The sequence below is a fragment of the Castanea sativa genome, chromosome 7 (genome assembly GCF_040712315.1).
Source record: "Castanea sativa cultivar Marrone di Chiusa Pesio chromosome 7, ASM4071231v1".
Lineage (NCBI taxonomy): Eukaryota > Viridiplantae > Streptophyta > Magnoliopsida > Fagales > Fagaceae > Castanea > Castanea sativa.
The window spans coordinates 25,438,668-25,457,192 of NC_134019.1; the positions used below are offsets into that span (position 1 = coordinate 25,438,668).

At 38.7% G+C, this 18,525-nt stretch overlaps 2 protein-coding genes across 2 annotated transcripts; both read left to right on the top strand.

Moving 5' to 3' along the window:
* Positions 1 to 1,712: 1,712 nt before the first annotated feature.
* LOC142642212 (magnesium transporter MRS2-3-like) lies at positions 1,713 to 17,283 on the top strand. Its single transcript, XM_075816551.1, has 6 exons — positions 1,713 to 2,277; positions 14,765 to 14,998; positions 15,357 to 15,485; positions 15,667 to 15,827; positions 15,935 to 16,082; positions 16,820 to 17,283. The coding sequence occupies exons 1-6, from the start codon at positions 1,873 to 1,875 to the stop codon at positions 17,108 to 17,110; spliced, it is 1,368 nt and encodes a 455-aa protein (XP_075672666.1). The 5' UTR covers positions 1,713 to 1,872; the 3' UTR covers positions 17,111 to 17,283.
* On the top strand, positions 5,606 to 7,316 carry LOC142642214 (uncharacterized). Its single transcript, XM_075816552.1, has 3 exons — positions 5,606 to 5,999; positions 6,090 to 6,692; positions 6,768 to 7,316. Exons 2-3 carry the CDS (start codon positions 6,588 to 6,590, stop codon positions 7,203 to 7,205), a joined length of 543 nt encoding a protein of 180 aa, XP_075672667.1. The 5' UTR covers positions 5,606 to 5,999; positions 6,090 to 6,587; the 3' UTR covers positions 7,206 to 7,316.
* Positions 17,284 to 18,525: the final 1,242 nt, after the last annotated feature.

Genomic DNA, 18,525 nt, shown 5'->3' on the forward strand with positions numbered 1-18,525 from the left:
AAAAAAAAGTTGCAGTGTTTTTTTTTTTTTTGGAGAAAGTTTCAACCTATAGCGTCTGCTTCTGATGATAACTCTTTATCATCAGACCAAGACACCAATCAGTTTTTGGTGTAGGCGGGGATTGAACCCTAGATCTCTTATACAACCATCATAGACTTTACCAAGCAGTGTTTTTAATTAGACCAAAAAAAAAAAAAAAAACTGAATTGTTCAAGCGTGGAGGCCATGCATTCAAAAGAACTTATTATTATAATCAACATTATAAAAGAAATATATTATAATAAACCTTTATTTATTTTGAAAGTGCATGAAAGTAAATTTATACAAATTATATTTTTTATCTTCTTATTTTCCTTCTCAACCAAGCACAAGATTTTTTCATTCTCCCAACTAAATACAAATGGGTGAAAAATTAAATATTTTCTATCCTCTTAGTTTTTTAATCCTCCCACTTTTTCATCATCTCAACCAAACAGACCATTTATATTCAAGTTTTCACTCCAACCAAATACACTTAGATGACTTCTTGCTTTTTACAGAGACCTTATTTAGGTAAAAGAGATATGGCAATAATTATCATATATGAGTTTTTATTTTTTAAACATCATTTTGGAAAACTTGCTGGTGGATTAACGACATGACAAAATCTAGACTTTTATTATAAATAAAAGGTTAAAAAAAAAATCTATATGATAAGAGTGCCCTTAAAACTTTAGAGATGATCTTAATCTGATAGTTGAGTTAGAAGGATCTTGGCCAAATAGATCTATTTATAGGTTCATAGATAATTAATGGGAAGTTTGATCTATTTATACACAACTATTGTGCCCATTATCTTCATAAAAAAAAAATTAAAATTATGCCCATTATACAAGGAGAAAATCGCAATTGGATTTACTAACCAACTATAAGCCATAGATGAAAATAACAATAAGAACTTCACAACTCATTATTAATTAGTGTTAAAGATGCACCAACACTGAATAATTGCTTCTTTTTTCCCTTCTCTAATTTAATTTAGATATCCTAATCTGTCAGAAAAGTTTTTGGCTAAACTCCAACCAGATGCGTTTAAGAGCACTCACAGCAGTGGTGGTATATTGGTATATTGGTATTTTTTAGCTCTTCAAACACCAAAAAGCATGCTCCAGCAGTGGAGCTAAATCTATTTTTTTTTTAGCTTTAATGAACAGTGCACATCTATAGATAGATGTGCACTGTTCATGAGAGCTAAACAAAAAAAATATTATTTTATTGTAGTTGGTGTTGTGAATGTTTTTTGAGTTGTGGGATATATTATTTTATTGTGATGTTTATATTATTTTATTGTGTTGAAAGCTAAAATAGATCCACTGCTGTAGTATGTGTGTAGATATGTATAGGTAAAATAGATAAAGTAACTTTTGGTGGAGTTAAAAAGCTAATTTTTTAGCTCCACTGCTGTGGATGCTCTAAGAACTAGCCAGTCTTGTTCAGTGCACACGTTGGACATAGAATGAAGCAACAAATCACCGATCAATTAATGCGCACGCAACGCAAATAAGAAAACCACAATGAATGTAATTTTTATTTAATGCTAAAGGTCTTCTTCTATACTAATTTTAAAAGATTAAAATTCAGGTTCAATCAAACTTTACCAAAGCTGACATTTCAAATTTTCAATCATATTAATTAATATTATATATATATATTTTCAAGCAACTACGGTTGCAACCTGAACCAGACACGGTACCATCTTGTTCAGTTGCAACCTAGGACTCACTCTTGTGACTCTCCTTCAATGAATCAATAAACCCATTTACCACTTACCGCTACTCGTATTAGCTAGCTAGAGGAGCAGAGAAAAAATACTTAGTGAAGAAGATTTTGATTATGGCCATGGATGGTTCTATTCCTCCCAAGTCTGAGTTAGCTCTGACCCAAAGTCCAGAGCAGGTCCGAGCCACATCGAGCGGGCCAAAAAAGAAGGGAACAGTTCGAGCCTGGTTGGTGCTGAACAGAACAGGCCAGGCCCAGGTGTTAGAGGCCGGAAAGTCTGACATCATGAGCCGCACGGGCTTGCCAGGCAGAGACCTTCGGAGCCTGGACCCAGTCCTGTCATACCCATCAAGCATTTTGGGGCGTGAGAGGGCCATAGTGATCAATCTTGAGAATATTAAAGCCATTGTTACGCACAACGAGGTTCTTTTGCTGAACTCAAGGGACCCATCTGTCACACCCTTTATTGAAGAGCTTCAGAAGCGGCTTCACTTTCATTACCATTCCTGTCATACCCAGGTTTGTTTGAACTTTACTTATTAGAAGCAATGTTTGAAACAAAACCCCTGCAAGTGCAATATCACATTAGGAAAAGATAGGGTCTAAGTGTTTGGAAACTTTTCTTATGCACAAGATACCAACTCTTAGTGCTTGCACTAGTGCATTAGACCCGATGCTATCGAGTTCAGTGTGCCGACCCAAGCCAATTTGTATCACATTAACATGTGGCTTTTTTTTATACAATTAATTTTGTCACATATCATCTTGTTACTTATGATAATGTTAAGTAAAGTTTTGCATTACCACCGCACCTATAGGCCAGTTGGCACCTCTCCACTCACGGAAGTGTTTGGGTTTCGGGGAGAGGGTAGGCTAGGATAACGTATTAGTAATTAGTAATAAATAGATTTTCTAACTATCTAAATAAATAAATAAATAAAAATTTAACATTATTTGAAATCTTATTGTTGTGTTATTTGTATGTAAAATATATTGTGATGTTCGGCAGTTGTGCACGTCATGCATGTGAAATTTTAGAATAGATGAAAGTCAGTGGTCCTTTTCAGATTCCTACTCCGTTGACAAAGCTATCAAAATGATATAAATTTGCAACGCATCCTATTATTATTATTATTATTATTATTATTATTATTATTATTATCATCTATATATAAAATCGAAACCTCTGAACCTCTCACAATTTTTCACGTCAACATAATATTTAAATAAAATTATTATTTTATTTAAATAAAACTATAATTTTTAGATCAAACTTAATTAGGAGTGAAACTCTATCTCTTTAATAAGTCCAACTTAAACTCAAACTCATCATTATCATTTTTTTAAATAAAATTATTTTTGTTTAATCAAAACTTAACAAGGAGTGAAACTTTATCCCTCTAACAAGTCTAACTTAAACTCAAACTCAAATGTTGATAATTTATATAAAAACAAAAATTATGATAAGACTCAAAAAAAAAAAAAAAAAAAAACTAACGTTGAAAAAAAAAAGACTCACGTTGATAATTGTGGGTTTAGTTTTTAATTGAAATTTCTACTAATTATTTTTTTATACTATACATGGCAAATAAATATGCAATTTATGTCTTCCAGCCTAGGAAATAATAAATTTTTATTTGGTATGTTATATATAAATTTGTTGAATTTGGTTTGGTTCTGAATTAGAATTAGGGGATTCTATAAATTTTGAAGTTTTAAGTCTTGGGGTTTTTGGTATTTGCGTCTTAATAGGTTGATCTTAATTCTTCACCTTAAATGTTTTTTACTTAGGCTCATGTGATTTTTTGTTTTCTTATTAAAAGCTATATTTTGGTTGATTAATTATTTGTTTGGATTAATCTCAATTAATTATTTTTTTTCCAGAATGTCAATTTACTTATTATTAGAATTTTTTTCAGAGTCAATAGTTTTTCCATGTATCGCACAGGTTAGTGACTAGTTATTATTATTATTATTATTATATTTTATGGATTGGGTTCATAAAAAAAATATATGCTTACGTTGATATTTTCATGTAATTATTATATGCCAATTACTATCTGGAACCTCAGCAAGTATGAAAAGAAAAAATTATAAAATTTGTTGTCCTATTCAATTATAAAACTTGTACAAGAACAACAAAAGCCAGCTGGATGTGGTAATGTGTAGCCTTTGAAGTCTGTGTGTGTGTTTGCAGGCATCCCTGATGATTGTGATTGTATAAGACAGTGACTATTAAGTTTATATTCTAATACAAAAGCCTACAAACTTTGGCAACAAAAGAGAGTGTAAAAAAAGGTTTGAGCCTCAATAAAGTTATAATTTGAATAGTAGTTGACGATGCAAAAATCGTTAGTGGTGTAGGTTCATCTAGATGGAGTTGAACCCCGTCACTACACTTGCAAATGTAGTGTAAAGCTTTTCTTAGGTGGTTACTGGTGTGGTGCCTGCCACAACGCCTCTGATGATAAAGTCAGTCTATAGAAGCTTTTGAGGAAATAAGAAAGCTTAAAATATCAGAGTCACGTATGCTAGTGTATTTTAGGGTGTGCGTATATGTACCTTGTCTGGTTCTGATGACTGTGTATATATAGCTTCAGAATTTCTAGCCATTGTGGCCTTAATTATGGCGTTAGTACTCCTTTTGTAACGCCTCAGGGCTTATTAATGTGGGTTTTGATAAGCTACCAACGGTCTTGACGGCTAATCGGTAACTGTCTAAGGCATTGAAATTTCTCATTAATTGCTTGCCTTCCCTCATCCATGCCGTGGCTAGTTGGACAAAGGTATTTGATGAGGTCGTCTAGGTAAGAGGGTTCGTTGGCCCCATCAACTGCCCCCCAGGCTCTGTGGTCGTCATTGCATGTCATGACGATCACCAAGAGGTGAAAGGTCTTTTTTCCAGACATGACTCTTGGGGTTCCGTTCCACATTTGATGCAAAGTGGCGGCGCATTAATGTGTCTTGGTGGCGCTGTACACATCGTGGCCATGCAGCACGTTATGGCTGGCAAAGTTAATGCTCCACTTATGTGACTATTTGGGTTTCCCGCTGGTTTGCAAATTTTTTTTTTTTTTTTTTTTGTGCTTAGTTTTTAAACTCCCTTCCTTTTCTCTTTCTTCTTCACTTTTCATCTTTCTTATGTCATTGTTGTCCTGCAATTTTTTCTTCTCCGAGCTACTTCACCTGCAATTGTCTACATTTTGTCCTTTTTGGGGTTGTGTTTCTGAGGTACGGCTTCTTCCTTCTCTTTTTATTCTTCTTACCATAGTAATTTTGCAAAGGATTCTAATTCCCCCTTTCTTTTTCTTTTTTTCTTTTTTTTTTGGGTCTTCTTAGGATCTTACCCCTTTCCTTCTACTTTTTGAGTTCCATGCTTAGTAGTTCTGAGGTTAGGACACTTTGCCCTTCTATTTCCTTCCTTTTTGTGCATTTAGGGGCTTTTCTGAGAGTCTCTCGCAATTTCTCCCCTTTAGTTGAGGGTTTTATGAGTGAGGGTAATAGTTTGGGTGTGGTGTTAGCTGGTTTGGTCCCTTTGCTTCGTCAATCTGTTGATTGGTTCGAAGATTTGGTAGGTGAGCAAAAAGGGATGTCGGAGGTGAGATCTAGTGTGCTTGAGACGGGGCTATCGTCTAACGACGACCCTGTGGAAGTGGAGGAAGAAACTGCGGCTTCTGGCCCAAGGGAAGTCAGGGCTTTCTCTGCCCTTGGGGAGGAGTGTAGCCTGGACGTTGAGACCCTCTCTAGGTTTAGAAACAGGTTCCAATTTCCTAAGAGGATTAGGGTTCGTCGTCCCCATAAGGAGGAACGAGCCTGTCACTTTTCACCCGGGGAGGTGTGTTTCTACGAGGCTGCTTTCCTATGTGGGCTTAGATTCCCCGTCCACCCCTTCATCATGGAGCTTTTAAGTCATTTCAATATTGCTCCTAGGCAACTTGTGCCAAACTCATGGAGGATAGTAATCAGCTGTGTGGAGATATGGCTAGCTGCCACTGAGGGAGATATAATTAGGGTGGACGAGTTTACCTTCTTGTACCGTCTGAAGGAGTCCAAGGATTACGGGTACTATGAGCGTGTGCCTTGGGTCAAGGAGGCTAGGATCATCAGGGGCCTGCCCTCGTCATTCTGATACTAGAAATCCTGATTCTTATTTGTCTCCGGGGATGAGTGAGAGACTCCTTTTGATGAAGTTTGGGGGGACGTCCCTAGGTTGCTTCGTAGATGGAGAGCCTCAAGTCTAGGTGCGTCGTTTCTCTGCCAGTCCTTCATCCTTCCTTCTTTTGCACATATTTTATCATTGCTAACTCTCCTGTTTTTTGTCTTGTGTGCAGTTAAGAAGCGGCTGAAGCTCAAGAGTAGGTACAGGCAACGCGTCGAGGCAGCTATTGAGTACGCAAGGACGATTGATGATTTTGATGATTTGGTTGACCCGCAAACTCTAGCTCTTCACTGCCGGTCCAGAGCCTTGTGCTTACATCTTAGGTATTATAGAAATTGAGGAGAAGAAGAGTAAGTGTTTACTCAGCTCGTCGTTGCTACTCTCCTTTTTTTTTCAAGTGTTTTTCTTTCGCAGAGATGAAGATGAAATTCAACCAGGGGATGTACGCAAAGATGAGGGCCAAGAAGAACGAGCCCCTTTCCAACCATGGGAAGAGGGTGGTGCGTGTGGTGGATAAAGGGGTCTCCGTCACTCCCTCTATCCCCACCACTAAGGCCTGGCTACCTCGGTGGAAGAAATTACCCCACGGCCGAAGAAGCCGCGCGTGGCTAACAAAGGGAAGGAGAAGGCTGACTCCCACTCGTCCAGCATTTGGAATGACGCTGACCTTATGCTGACGAGGGTGCAAGATGTTTTTACGACTAAGGAGCTTAAGGTCTTCTCTGGCGTGCCTTCTAACAAGGTTGTGGGTCGTCATATCCATAAACTTGTCCAGGTAGTGTACTTGAGCAATTTCTCCATTTCCTTTCCCTTCTTTTGTATTGTCTTGAAAATTGGATCTTCTTTTCAGGTATTTGGGAAGACCATTCATATCACCTCTGAGTACCTGAGCCACGAGATGAAGGCCACTTCAGTGGGGTCCTGGGTGGTGGCTTCGGAGGCGAAAAACTCAAAACTGAGGAAGGACTTTATTGCTATCATGGATGAGGCTAATACTAGCAAGGAGAAAGCTAAGGTCTTGTCTGAGGATTTGAGGGCAGAGAGGCAGTTGACTCTGGAGAAGGACGAGCAGCTTCTAGCCGCGAAAGAGAAGATCAAGACAGTTGTTGCCAAGTCCGTCGAGGCCTTCCAGCAGGCAGAAGAGTACAAAACTATTCTCTTCAGCTGGTATTATAAAGCCTTTAAGCTCTTGAGATGGGTGCTCATCAAGCACCCCACCGGTGTGGATCAAGAGAACTTGGATCTCGAGGAGGTGGATAAGGAAATGATAGCTGACGAGGCCTCCTAGTCTACAGCTCTTGAGGGTGATGCTCCAGAGAATGCTCTTCTGCCTCCTCCTGCTGGTGATGATGAAGCTGCCGCTTAAACCTGCTCATATTCCTACTTCACGTTTGTTTTTTTTTTTTGGTGCCTAGTGTGTTTTTTGGGCTTCTTGATTATACTTTCAAAACAGTATTTTTATTCTAATTTAAGAACAATATCTCTTGCCCAGTGTTTTTGGGCTTTTAATTCTAATGTTGGAACAATACTGGTTGCCCGATGTTTTTGGGCTTTCAATTCTATTGACTATTTCATGCTTACCTGTTTACTTTTCTGCATTGTTGTGCATGATACTTTTTGTCTGTATGTGATTTCTGTCTGTCTCGTTGCTTGTCTACCCTCAGCTCGGGGGGGTTTGTTTGATTAGGAAATGACCTGCATCCTTCAGTAGTTTATATCCGTCTGGGCGGATTTTCATTAGTCAATTTTTTGCGACTTATCCCAATGTGTGGGATCTTGTTATTTGGCTTTGTCAGTAACTTACATCTGTTTAGGCGAAATCTTGTTACTTAGCCAATTTTTTGTGAGTTATACCCATTTAAGGGATCTTGTTATTTGGCTTCGTTAGTAACCTATATCCATTTAGGCGGAATCGTGTTACTTAGTCAATTTTTTGTGACTTATACCCATTTAAGGGATCTTGTCATTTGACTTCGTTAGTAACTTACATCCGTCTAGACAGAATCTTGTTACTTAGCCAATTTTTTGTAACTTACACCCATTTAAGGGATCTTGTCATTTGACTTCGTTAGTAACTTACATCCATCTAGGCAGAATCTTGTTACTTAGCCAATTTTTTTGTAACTTACACCCATTTAAGAGATCTTGTCATTTGACTTTGTTAGTGACCTTGTCAGTAACTTACATCTATCTAGGCGGAATCTTGTTACTTAGCCAATTTTTTGTGACTTATACCCATTTAAGGGATCTTGTCATTTGGCTTCGTCAATAACCTACATTTGTCTAGGCGGAATCTTGTTACTTAGCCAAGTGTTTTTAGGCTCCTAGATTTACAAGCATCATGTTGGCTGAATAATTCTTTTATTGCTTTATTTCAAACATGAATACAATCGTCCATTACATTTATTGATGGTATCTCTTCAAATGCTCGATATTCCATGGTCGTGGCAGTCTCCTCCCGTCCAACGTTTTCAGGTCATAGCTGTCTTGCCTGGAATAATGGGTGACTTTGTAGGGTCCTTCCCAGGTTAGGCCAAGCTTCCCCTAGGTCGGGTCCTTGGTAGCAGGTGTAACTTTGCGCAAGACAAGATCTCCTATGTTAAGTCGCCTGAGCTTTACTCTCTTGCTGTAGTACTCGACCATTTTTTGCTAGTACTTCGCCATCTTACGGGATAACATCCCGTATCTGGATTCGTCCAAGCAATCCAAGTTGACTCTTAGTTGATCGTCATTGCTGCCTTCATGGAAGACTTCTCCTCTCATGCTAGTGATTCCCACTTCAACTGGGATTACTGCATCGGTGCCATAGGTGATACTGAAGGGGGTCTCTCCCGTCGGGGTTCTTGCAGTAGTCTTGTATGCCCATAGGACGTTGGGCAATTCCTCTGGCCATGCGCCCTTTGCCTTGTCTAACCGAGCTTTGATGATCTTGAGCAGTGTCCGGTTCGTCACTTTCGTCTAGCCTTTAGCTTGGGGGTGACTAGGTGATGAGAATTGGTTCTTGATTCCTAACCCCGAGCAAAAGTCCCTGAAACCTTGACTATTAAACTACCGCCCGTTGTTTGATATGATCGTCCATGGTATCCCGAATCAGCAAACTATATTCTTCCACACAAAGTTCTGAATCTTCGCCTCTGTTATGGTTGATAGTGCTTCTGCTTCAACCTATTTTGTGAAATAGTCAATAGCAACCAATAAAAATTTTACCGGTCTTTTACCTTAGGGTAACGAGCTGGCGATGTCAAGTCCCCACTGGTCAAACGTCCATGGGGAGGCTATTGGCGTCAGTTTCTCTGCTGGGATGTGTTGGACGTTCCCAAACCTTTGGCATTTATCACACCTCTTGATGAACTCCCTTGCATCCTTCTGCAAAGTAGACCAGAAGTAACATGTTCAGTTAATTTTGCCAATCAGGGATCTCGGACCTACATGGTCTCCGAAAATTCCTTCATGGATCTCCTTCATAATATATTTGGCTTCCTCCTTATTGATGCACTTCAAGTAAGGCATGGAAAAGCCTCTTTTGTACAAGGTGTCATTTAGGATCGTGAACCTTGCTGCCCTTTTCTGACCTTCCTGGCCTTTTCGATGTCCTATGGAAGCTGTCTGTCCTGAAGGAAGGACAGGATTCGGGTCATCCAGCTGCTTTTGCTCTAGATTGTGAAGGTGAGGACCTCTTCGATACTTGGACGTTTCTGGACTTCAATCTTCAGGTGTGTATTCGTTGGTCCTGCTTTTGACGACGCCTGCTTCGCTAGCTCATTTGCCCCCATATTCTGGCTCTTGGGGATCTGTGTGAACTCCACCCAATCAAACTCCTATGTCAAAAGTTTCGTCAACCTTAGGTATTTTTGTATCCTTTCCTTCGAACTCCCCTTTATCTGACCTACAACAAGCTTTGAATTGCTCTGGAGGAGCAAGTTTTTGACTCCTAGCGCCTTCCCGACCCTTAGTCTCGTCAATTCTCCTTCGTATTCAGCTTCATTGTTGGTGGTCGGGAACATTAGCTGAACTCCGTATTTGAGCATCTCTCCTTCTAGGGTGATGATAATGATCCCTATTTTGCTCCTCTTTCAGGCTAATGATCTGTCAGTCTGAATCGTCCATCTTTCTGCTTCATCTGTTGCTCCCTCCTCATCTAGGATTGTAAATTCGACGATTAAGTCTGTCAATGCCTGCGCCTTAATAGCTATTCTAGGGTGGTACTCAATGTCGAATTGGCTAAGTTCGATAGCCCACTGGATCATCCGTCCTACAGCCTCGGGCTTGTTCATTGACTTCTTTATGGGTTGGTCTGTCATCACCAATATAGGGTTTGCCTGGAAGTAGGGGCGCAGTTGCATGAAGCTACAATCAAAGCGAATGCAATCTTCTCAATCCGTGGGTATTTGCCTTCTACCCCTTGGAAGGCCTGACTGACGTAGTAAACTGGAAGCTGTCTTCTGTCCTCTTCTCAAATCAAAGTTGCACTCACAGCTCTAGCTGACACTGCTAAGTATAAATACAGGTTTTTTCCCTCCTTGGATGGGCTCAAGAGGGGTGGATTGCTCAGGTAGCGCTTGAGTTCCTGGAAAGTTTTCTCACACTCGTTCGTCCAAGCGAAGGCTTGCTTCAGCATCTTAAAGAAGGGCATGCATTTGTTCGTTGCTTTCGAGAAGAATCTGTTGAGCGCTTCTATCCTTCCTGTGAGTTTCTGGACTTTTTTCATGGTCTTTGGTGATGTCATCTCTAGTATGGCTTGTACCTTCTTTGGGTTTTCTTCTATTCCTCTCTAGGACACCATGAACCCTACGAACTTCCTTAATGCCACCCCAAAGGTGCACTTGCTAGGGTTTAACTTCATCTGATATTGCCTGAGAGTTGTGAAAGTCTCTTGGAGGTCGTTCAGGTGAGCAGACTCTTCTTTGTTCTTGACGATCATGTCATTCATGTACACTTCCATGTTCCTCCCAATTTGTTTACTGAACACTTTGTTTACTAACCTTTGTAGGTTGCTCCTGCATTTTTCAACTCAAAGGGCATCACCTTGTAGTAGTAGAGCCCTTGGCTTGTGATGAAGGAAGTTTTCTCTTGGTCTTCCTTCACCATTTTTATCTGGTTGTACCCCAAGAATGTGTCCATAAAAGTCGGGAGCTTATGTTCTTCTGTGGAATCCCCTAGTTGATTTATCCTCGGCAGGGGGAAGCTGTCCTTTGGGCAGGTCTTGTTCAGGTCTGTGAAGTCCACGCACATTCTCCATTTCTCATTTGCCTTCTTTACAAGGATGTTGGCCAGCCAGTCCCGATAGTAGACCTCATGGATGAAGCCTGCTGCTAGTAGTTTATTTACTTCGTCCATGATCGCCTAGTTTCATTTTGGAGTAAAAACTCATTGTCTTTGCTGGACGGGCTTTTTCTCAGGGTCAACATTTAACTTGTGTTGGATGATCTCTGTGGATATGCCTGGCATGTCCTTGTGGCTCCAAGTTCAAATGTCCAGGTTTTCCTTAAGGAATTTGACCAGTTTCTTCTTCATGTTTGTACTCATGGTCGTCCCTACTCTTATAGTCTCCGTTGGCTCTCCGTCTACCAGCTCCACAGTTTCCAAGGCTTCTACCTTCTCCTTTCCTTTTTCCTCGATCATCCATGTATGGTTTTCCTTTGCAGCCAACACTGCTTGGTAGCACTCCCTAGCCAATACTTGATCTCCTTTTACTTCATCTACACCATTTTCTATTGAAAATTTTACTTTCAGGCAATAAGTGGATGTGGCTGCCTTCCAACGATTAAGTGTGGGCTTCCCAATAATCACATTGTATGAAGAGGGACAATCTATCACTAGGAAGTCTAACTGACAAGTCAATTGTCACAGATAAGACCCCACTATGACCGTCAACGTCACTATGCCTTTGGGATACACCTTGTCCCCACTGAAGCTGACGAGAGGGGGCTCAAAAGGGCGCAGCCTACCTGGATCCAACTTTAGTTGTTGAAAAGCAAAGAGGTAGATGATGTCTGCGAAGCTACCATTATCCACGAGGATTCTCCTGGTGTTGAACCCCTTTATCGTAAGCATTATGACCAAGGGGTCGTCATGTGGCTGCTTCACTCCTCTGGCATCTTCTCTAAAGAAAAACATGTCCCTATCCGTCCGTTCTTTGCTTCAAGGGTGGTATCCTATGGATGTTGTTCATCTGCCTCTGATATGATTTCTTGAGGGATCTGAACAACCCACCTGTGGATGGCCCACCTATGATCGTCTTTATCTCCTCAATCACACTTGGTGGACATTGGGACGCGTGGTCTTCGTCCCTTGGTGAGGCTTCGCATCCTTGTTATCATCCCTAGAACTGTCGGGCTCTCCCTTCTTCACAAACCTCTGCAACTTCCCTTTTCGTATGAGTTCCTCTATTTGCTCCTTCAAGTTCCTGCAATCATATGTGTAGTGGTCGGGATCATTGTGGAAACGGAAATATTTCTTCTTGTCACGTACATTGGGTGATGAATGTAATAGCCTTGGCCATTTTAGGTAGTGCTCATCTTTAATCTGCACCAAAATTTTGTCAACAGGCATAACTAAATGAGTGAATTTTACTGTTCGAGGAGCTTTATCGTCTTTCCTTTTACTCCCGTCGCTATTCTGACGATTTGTACACTCCCTTTTTTGTCCTTTTTGATCGTCTTCCCTTCTCAATGGACTTCTCTACATCTTTTAACGCTGCTAGGGCGTGGTGTTCATGTACTTCTGCGCCTTCAGGAGCATCTCTGCCATTGTCTTTGGGAATTCTTTGCGAGTGAGACCACGAACTCCCTGGACTTCAATCCAGCTTAAAGGTTGTTAGTTGCACCTTGTCATCATCTTCGTCGACCTCTAAAGTTTCTCGAGTGAAATGCTTCATGTATGATCCCGGGGTCTCATTTTCTCATTGTCTGATGGTAAGTAAGTGGTTTGCTAGCCTTCTTGGGCGTTGTTCCCCGACGAAGTGGCGTAAGAAGGAATTGCCCAACTGCTCAAAGCTATCGATGGACGATGTTGGTAACTTCGTGAACCACTCCCTCATAGTTCCTTTAAGAGTGGTGGGGAAAGAGCGGCACAATATTTCTTCAGGAGGCTATTGAAGGCCTAGGGTCGTCTTGAAAATGTTTAGGTGATCTAGGGGGTCTTTCAGTCTGTCGAACAGTTCAAGCTGAGGTAGGTGAAATTTTGATGGCACTGGGCATTCCAGGACTGCCACCGTGAAGGGTGAACCATCGTTCTGACCATTCTATCTAGGCTTCGGTCCGTTTTTCCCTTAATGGCGCTACTTAGCTCGTCCATCTCTTTTCTCATTTCCCGAAGAAGATTCGAGCTTGGTCCTTCTGGAGTGGTGGGTCTTCGACAGTCATTCCTTCTATGACTATCTCCATCGTCCTCCTGGTTGGTCCTAGACCGGTTTTCCTCTTGCTGAAGCCGCAGCCTCATCTCCTGGTTCTGTTTGGTAAGCTCTTCCACACTATCTGTAAATGTCTGGATTTGCAGGGCTAATGCTGCAGAATCTTGGTTGGACTCCATCTGAATTTGGGAATTGACTGGAACTACGCTTTTGAACCTAAGTGCGAAAATGTAGTTCCGACAGAAGGTGCCAAATTGATGATGCGAAAATCGTCAATAGTGTAGGTTTGTCCAAATGGAGTTGAACTCTTGTCATTGTACCTGCAAATGTAGTGTAAAGCTTTCCTCAAGTGGTCACCGGTGTGGTGCACCACAACACCTCCGATGATAAAGTCTGTATACAGAAGCTTTTGAGGAAATAAGAAAGCTTAGAATATCAGAGTCACGTATGCTAATGTATTTTAGGGTGTGTGTATATGTACCTTGTCAGATTCTGATGAGTGTATATATATAGCTTCAGAATTTCTAGCTGTTGGGGCCTTAATTGTGGCTTTAGTGCTCCTTTCGTAACGCCTCAGGGCTTATTAATGCGGGTTTTGATGAGCTACCAACGGTTTTGACAGCTAATCAGTAACTGTCTGAGGCATTGATATTTCTCATTAATGGCTTGCCTTCCTTCGTCCATGCCGTGGCTAGGTGGACGAAGGTATTTGACGAGGTCATCTGGGCAAGAGGGTTCGTTGGTCCCATCAGTAGTAGACCAGTAGTAATTGTTTTCTCTAGTAAATGTAAGATGGAGAGTGAAGCTATGATTTTTTTTTTTTAAAAGGTTAATGTTGTAGAATTGAACTCTTCACTCTTAAGGGTGAGCTCATTTTGATTCTAAATGTGTTATTGGAGAACTTTCCTTTCAACCATGTGAATGCAGCTGTGTCAAGTATTAAACTCTATTTGCCATTCAATCACAATCATATAAAAAATTAATTTAATTATTTTTTATAAAAATTCTCTACTGGGATTTTTTCCCCAAAATTTTGAGGTTGTTCTTGGAATTGGGATTTCTACAACATGTTTCATTCTGCTTATAATTAGTAATGCAATGGCCAGCGTAGTTGTTTCAAGATTAGTGTTCTTTGGTGATGATCCTCTTGCCTTTGGAAGGCCTTCAATTTTCAAATTATTATTCAACTTGATTACTGAGCTAATAAATGTTTAAGAAACTTGAAGAGTAGACCTTAATTTCCTTTTCTTTTGCTGATTTATTGTTTTCTTATTTTTTATGAGTGAGTTTAGCCCCAAGGAAAGTACTCAGTATCTTATGTATCAGCTATATGCAACATCTCTATCACATTATGTGAGTGCCTGAGTGAGACCAACATAATGTGAGAGAGATGCTGCATATAGTTAATACATAAGATACTTTTTCCAAGGAAAGGGGAAGGATTAATTTGTTAATTATTTATGTGTTTTCTGTTTGTTATTTTGTTGCTTTTATAGGAGGCCGATGATGAAATTTCTAACAAGAATAATATACATGAATCGGAAGATTTGAAATCAAGGATTGGTAGTTCTCAAAGGTTCTCCAAAAGATTTTCAAAGTTCATTGATCAAGATGAGTCAATTAAGATGGAGGATGAAGTTGAGAGTAAAGATGGATCAGAGGTTCTTCCATTTGAGTTTGTTGCATTGGAAGCATGCCTTGAGGCTACTTGTAGTCGCTTAGATAGTGAAGTAAATGTCACTTTCCTCCAGTTCTGTAGTTTTATTTATTTATTTATTTTTTACGGGCCTTCTGTTATAAATGTTGTTTAATTCATTTTACGAGGGATCGCAATTTATATTCTTGTGGTATGCTCTAATTACATTTATCTTCTAACTAATAAATTCCTTTGCCTTACAATAAAATTATTAATATTTATGTCCATGTTGACAGCTACTAGCACTCAATACATCAACAATATGAAGACACTTCACTATTTGTTTTTTTTCTCAAATTTCTTTTTTTTTTTAGACTGTTAATCTCACTTTCTTTTGCTTCATAATTTTATTTACTCTTCATCTATTCTTTTGTTATTTGTCTCCATACCAGGCCAGAACATTGGAGAAAGAGGCTCATCCAGCCTTAGATAAACTGACTTCAAGTATTAGTACTCTCAACTTGGAACGTGTTCGTCAAATCAAAAGCCGCTTGGTTGCAATAACTGGACGTGTTCAAAAGGTAGCTTTATTTTCAGATTATGAACCAATACAGATGTTTTATTTTTATATCGTGTCATTGATTGAGACTATGATACATTGTGGTTGACGGTTTAAACTTCAAATCACCTCAAACAATTGAACCACAATATTGTGTTCTTCATTTGTAAATTTCTATTGATTGTAGTTATGCTCATCATCAGGTAAGGGATGAATTAGAACACTTGCTAAATGATGATGGAGATATGGCTGAGATGTATCTAACTGAAAAGTTACAAAAAAGCCTAGAAAATTCTTCTACTTCCTCTATAAATGAGAGAGATGACACGGATGATGAAGAATTTCAATCAGCCATTGATGATAGGCATGTGATAATATTTCTCACTTTTATGATATGAACACTGATTTTTAGCTGTTTTGTAGTACCATCTGTCTTCTATGACACTTAGAATTCTCATTGTGTATTATAAGGGTGGCAGCTGAAATCTCATCTGAAGTTAGTGAGTCTGCTAACGATACTCGCAGTGCTATGGTCAAGAACTTTGATGTTAAGGAGCTTGAAATGCTCTTGGAGCCGTACTTTGTGCAAATTGATGGTACATTAAACACAGTATCCACGGTATGAACCCCATTTTACTGCTAAATTTCTTTTTGGCTTTCATTTTCTTTAGGCTCTCTTTTATTCATACTTAGTAATGCTGATCTATTTCTCCCATCCCACTCTAAAAAAGAAAAAGAAAAGATTCTAATGCTTGTGGTTCAATTTTTATGGTTGACCATTAGCATTCAAACTGCCCAGCTGAAATTTCATAACTAGAATGCATTGATAGTGCAGAAATTCACACATACAGATTCTTGACTTTCATCCTAAAAGTCTCAATATGTATATACTGCCTTCTAGGTAAGGAAGAAGAGTTACTAAATCATGTGATCCTTATATTTAGTGGGTTGCTTCCTTTAAATATGTTGCTTTTTGCTTGTCTCACTTGAGCTTTTGCAAAGAAATGAACTACTCATGGTTTATGAGCTTTAAAATTTCTTTTATTTGATAGAAGATGGAACATTTAACTTTGAAAATAATTTGATTTTAACACAACCTTCTATATTCATTAAAAAGTTATTCAATGTAATGTATGCATTGCACAGATTGCACTTAAATTTTCATAGGTTTATTTTCTTAAATACTTAATAAGCTTGACTTCTAAATGTGTTGGAACTTTAATTTCCAACTCCACTATAAAAATCAATCTGTGTTATGGTTTTCTTTTGTTTCAAGCATCCTATTTATTGACTTTTCCATTGTTTAGTACTTAGTAATTAGTATATCACTCTTTTCTGATGGTTGTCTCTTGAAAGCTGAGGGAGTATGTAGACAACACAGAGGACTACCTCAACATAATGCTCGATGACAAACAGAACCATCTCCTGCAAATGGGGGTCCTATTATCAACAGCAACCGTTGTGGTGAATTTCTTTATTGTTGTGGCTGGAATTTTAGGTATGAACATCAGATTCAATCTATTCAATGACGTACCACCTGGGAATACAAGATTTCTATGGACTTGTGGAGGCGGCACGTTTTCTTGCATAGTCTTGTATATCTTTGCTATTGCCTGGTATAAACAAAAGCGATTGCTAGAAAGATGAAGGGAGAGAGACCATTAATTCGAAACTTTTGTTGTGTCATAAAGTTGGGAGTTGTATGGACCCATAAAACTTTTATATGTAATGTATACCTCTTATTATGTTTTGGTTATTATCATGGACATGCTTTGTTAACCTGTTACAATTTCATATACTTTCAGTTTACTGGTTAACAACATTCACGCAGTGTTTGCAGGTATTTGATTTTAAATTTTATTTTCAGGCTAAAGTGAGAATGTTTAGACAATTATGTGATCAAATCAAATGCTTATTCTCCTGAGCAGTGAGCAGTGATGTTCAAAGTTAACAGACTATTTTCTCAGGTTCGTTGCAAATCTCAGTCCAATCTAAATCTGTGGCATATTTGATGGATCATATGTTAATGAAATACTAACGTCCTCAACCTCCCTTATCATGCAAATTTGTGGTTTATCAGTCAATCAAAAATCATCTCCATTTCCCATAAAAAAAAAAAAAAAAAAAAAAAATCATCTCCATGATTCCTAGCAGAACTATCACATCATCTATTCATATTATTCTATTTTTGGATATGTCTAGCGGAGGCCACTCATGGGAAATATATATATATATTTAAAATGTATAAGCTATACATAGTTTAGTAACTAGTATATTATATATAATGAGTGAAGCATACTCTTATGCAGTGCATATATCATGTCTAGTACTTATACCATTTAATTTGCCACGAATTCTTACATCCATTTTAAATTATTTAACCATTTGCATCCATGTGGAAAAAAATTTTGTGCACCTGCCAACTTTCTTTATTACCTAGGCATCTTCTCTCTCTCTCTCTCTTCTTTTTTTTTTATTTTTTTTTTATTTTGGAGAAACAAAATATGTACACAAAGAAGGGAGAAGGGATGAGATTTTAACACAAACTCTACTCAAAAGTTATGGTAATAAATTTTGTCATATCTATCGTTAGAGAGATTACATGTTTGGGTTGAAACTATACTATTAGATATTTCAAATGTACATGTTTCATCTTGAAATAAAACTATATATATATCTGTTAACAGGACACAGGATAGAAGCACGCTACAAGCCTACAACTACATAATTATAATGCTAAAGACAACATAGTGGATAGCAGTAGTTAGTAAATGATAAATCCTGATGTGGTTTGGAATGGAGAAATATCTCCTGCACTAGTCTTATGTGGGATTCACACGTCAATCTCACGTGAGAATAACACGTTTGAGAATTTTCACATTGGAATGATCTCAACATAGATCATGCAAATATAATAACACAATATCTCATTAGCCTTCATTTATTAATACAAACAATAATATTATGTCCTTAGGTACGTTTTTGGTGGATAGGGATGATGACATATTCATATGTTAATGGTACCACTTGAAAATATATGTCACTAAGGATATTACATATTA

What these genes read in the sequence shown, in the direction of transcription:
- LOC142642214 (XM_075816552.1), top strand. Translation starts at nt 6,588, where the DNA reads ATGCTGACGAGGGTGCAAGATGTTTTTACGACTAAGGAGCTTAAGGTC. An exon ending in ATATCCATAAACTTGTCCAG is followed by an intron (nt 6,693 to 6,767) that starts GTAGTGTACTTG and finishes TCTTCTTTTCAG; the next exon opens with GTATTTGGGAAGACCATTCA.
- LOC142642212 (XM_075816551.1), top strand. Translation starts at nt 1,873, where the DNA reads ATGGCCATGGATGGTTCTATTCCTCCCAAGTCTGAGTTAGCTCTGACC. An exon ending in GTAGTCGCTTAGATAGTGAA is followed by an intron (nt 14,999 to 15,356) that starts GTAAATGTCACT and finishes TCTCCATACCAG; the next exon opens with GCCAGAACATTGGAGAAAGA. An exon ending in CAATCAGCCATTGATGATAG is followed by an intron (nt 15,828 to 15,934) that starts GCATGTGATAAT and finishes GTGTATTATAAG; the next exon opens with GGTGGCAGCTGAAATCTCAT.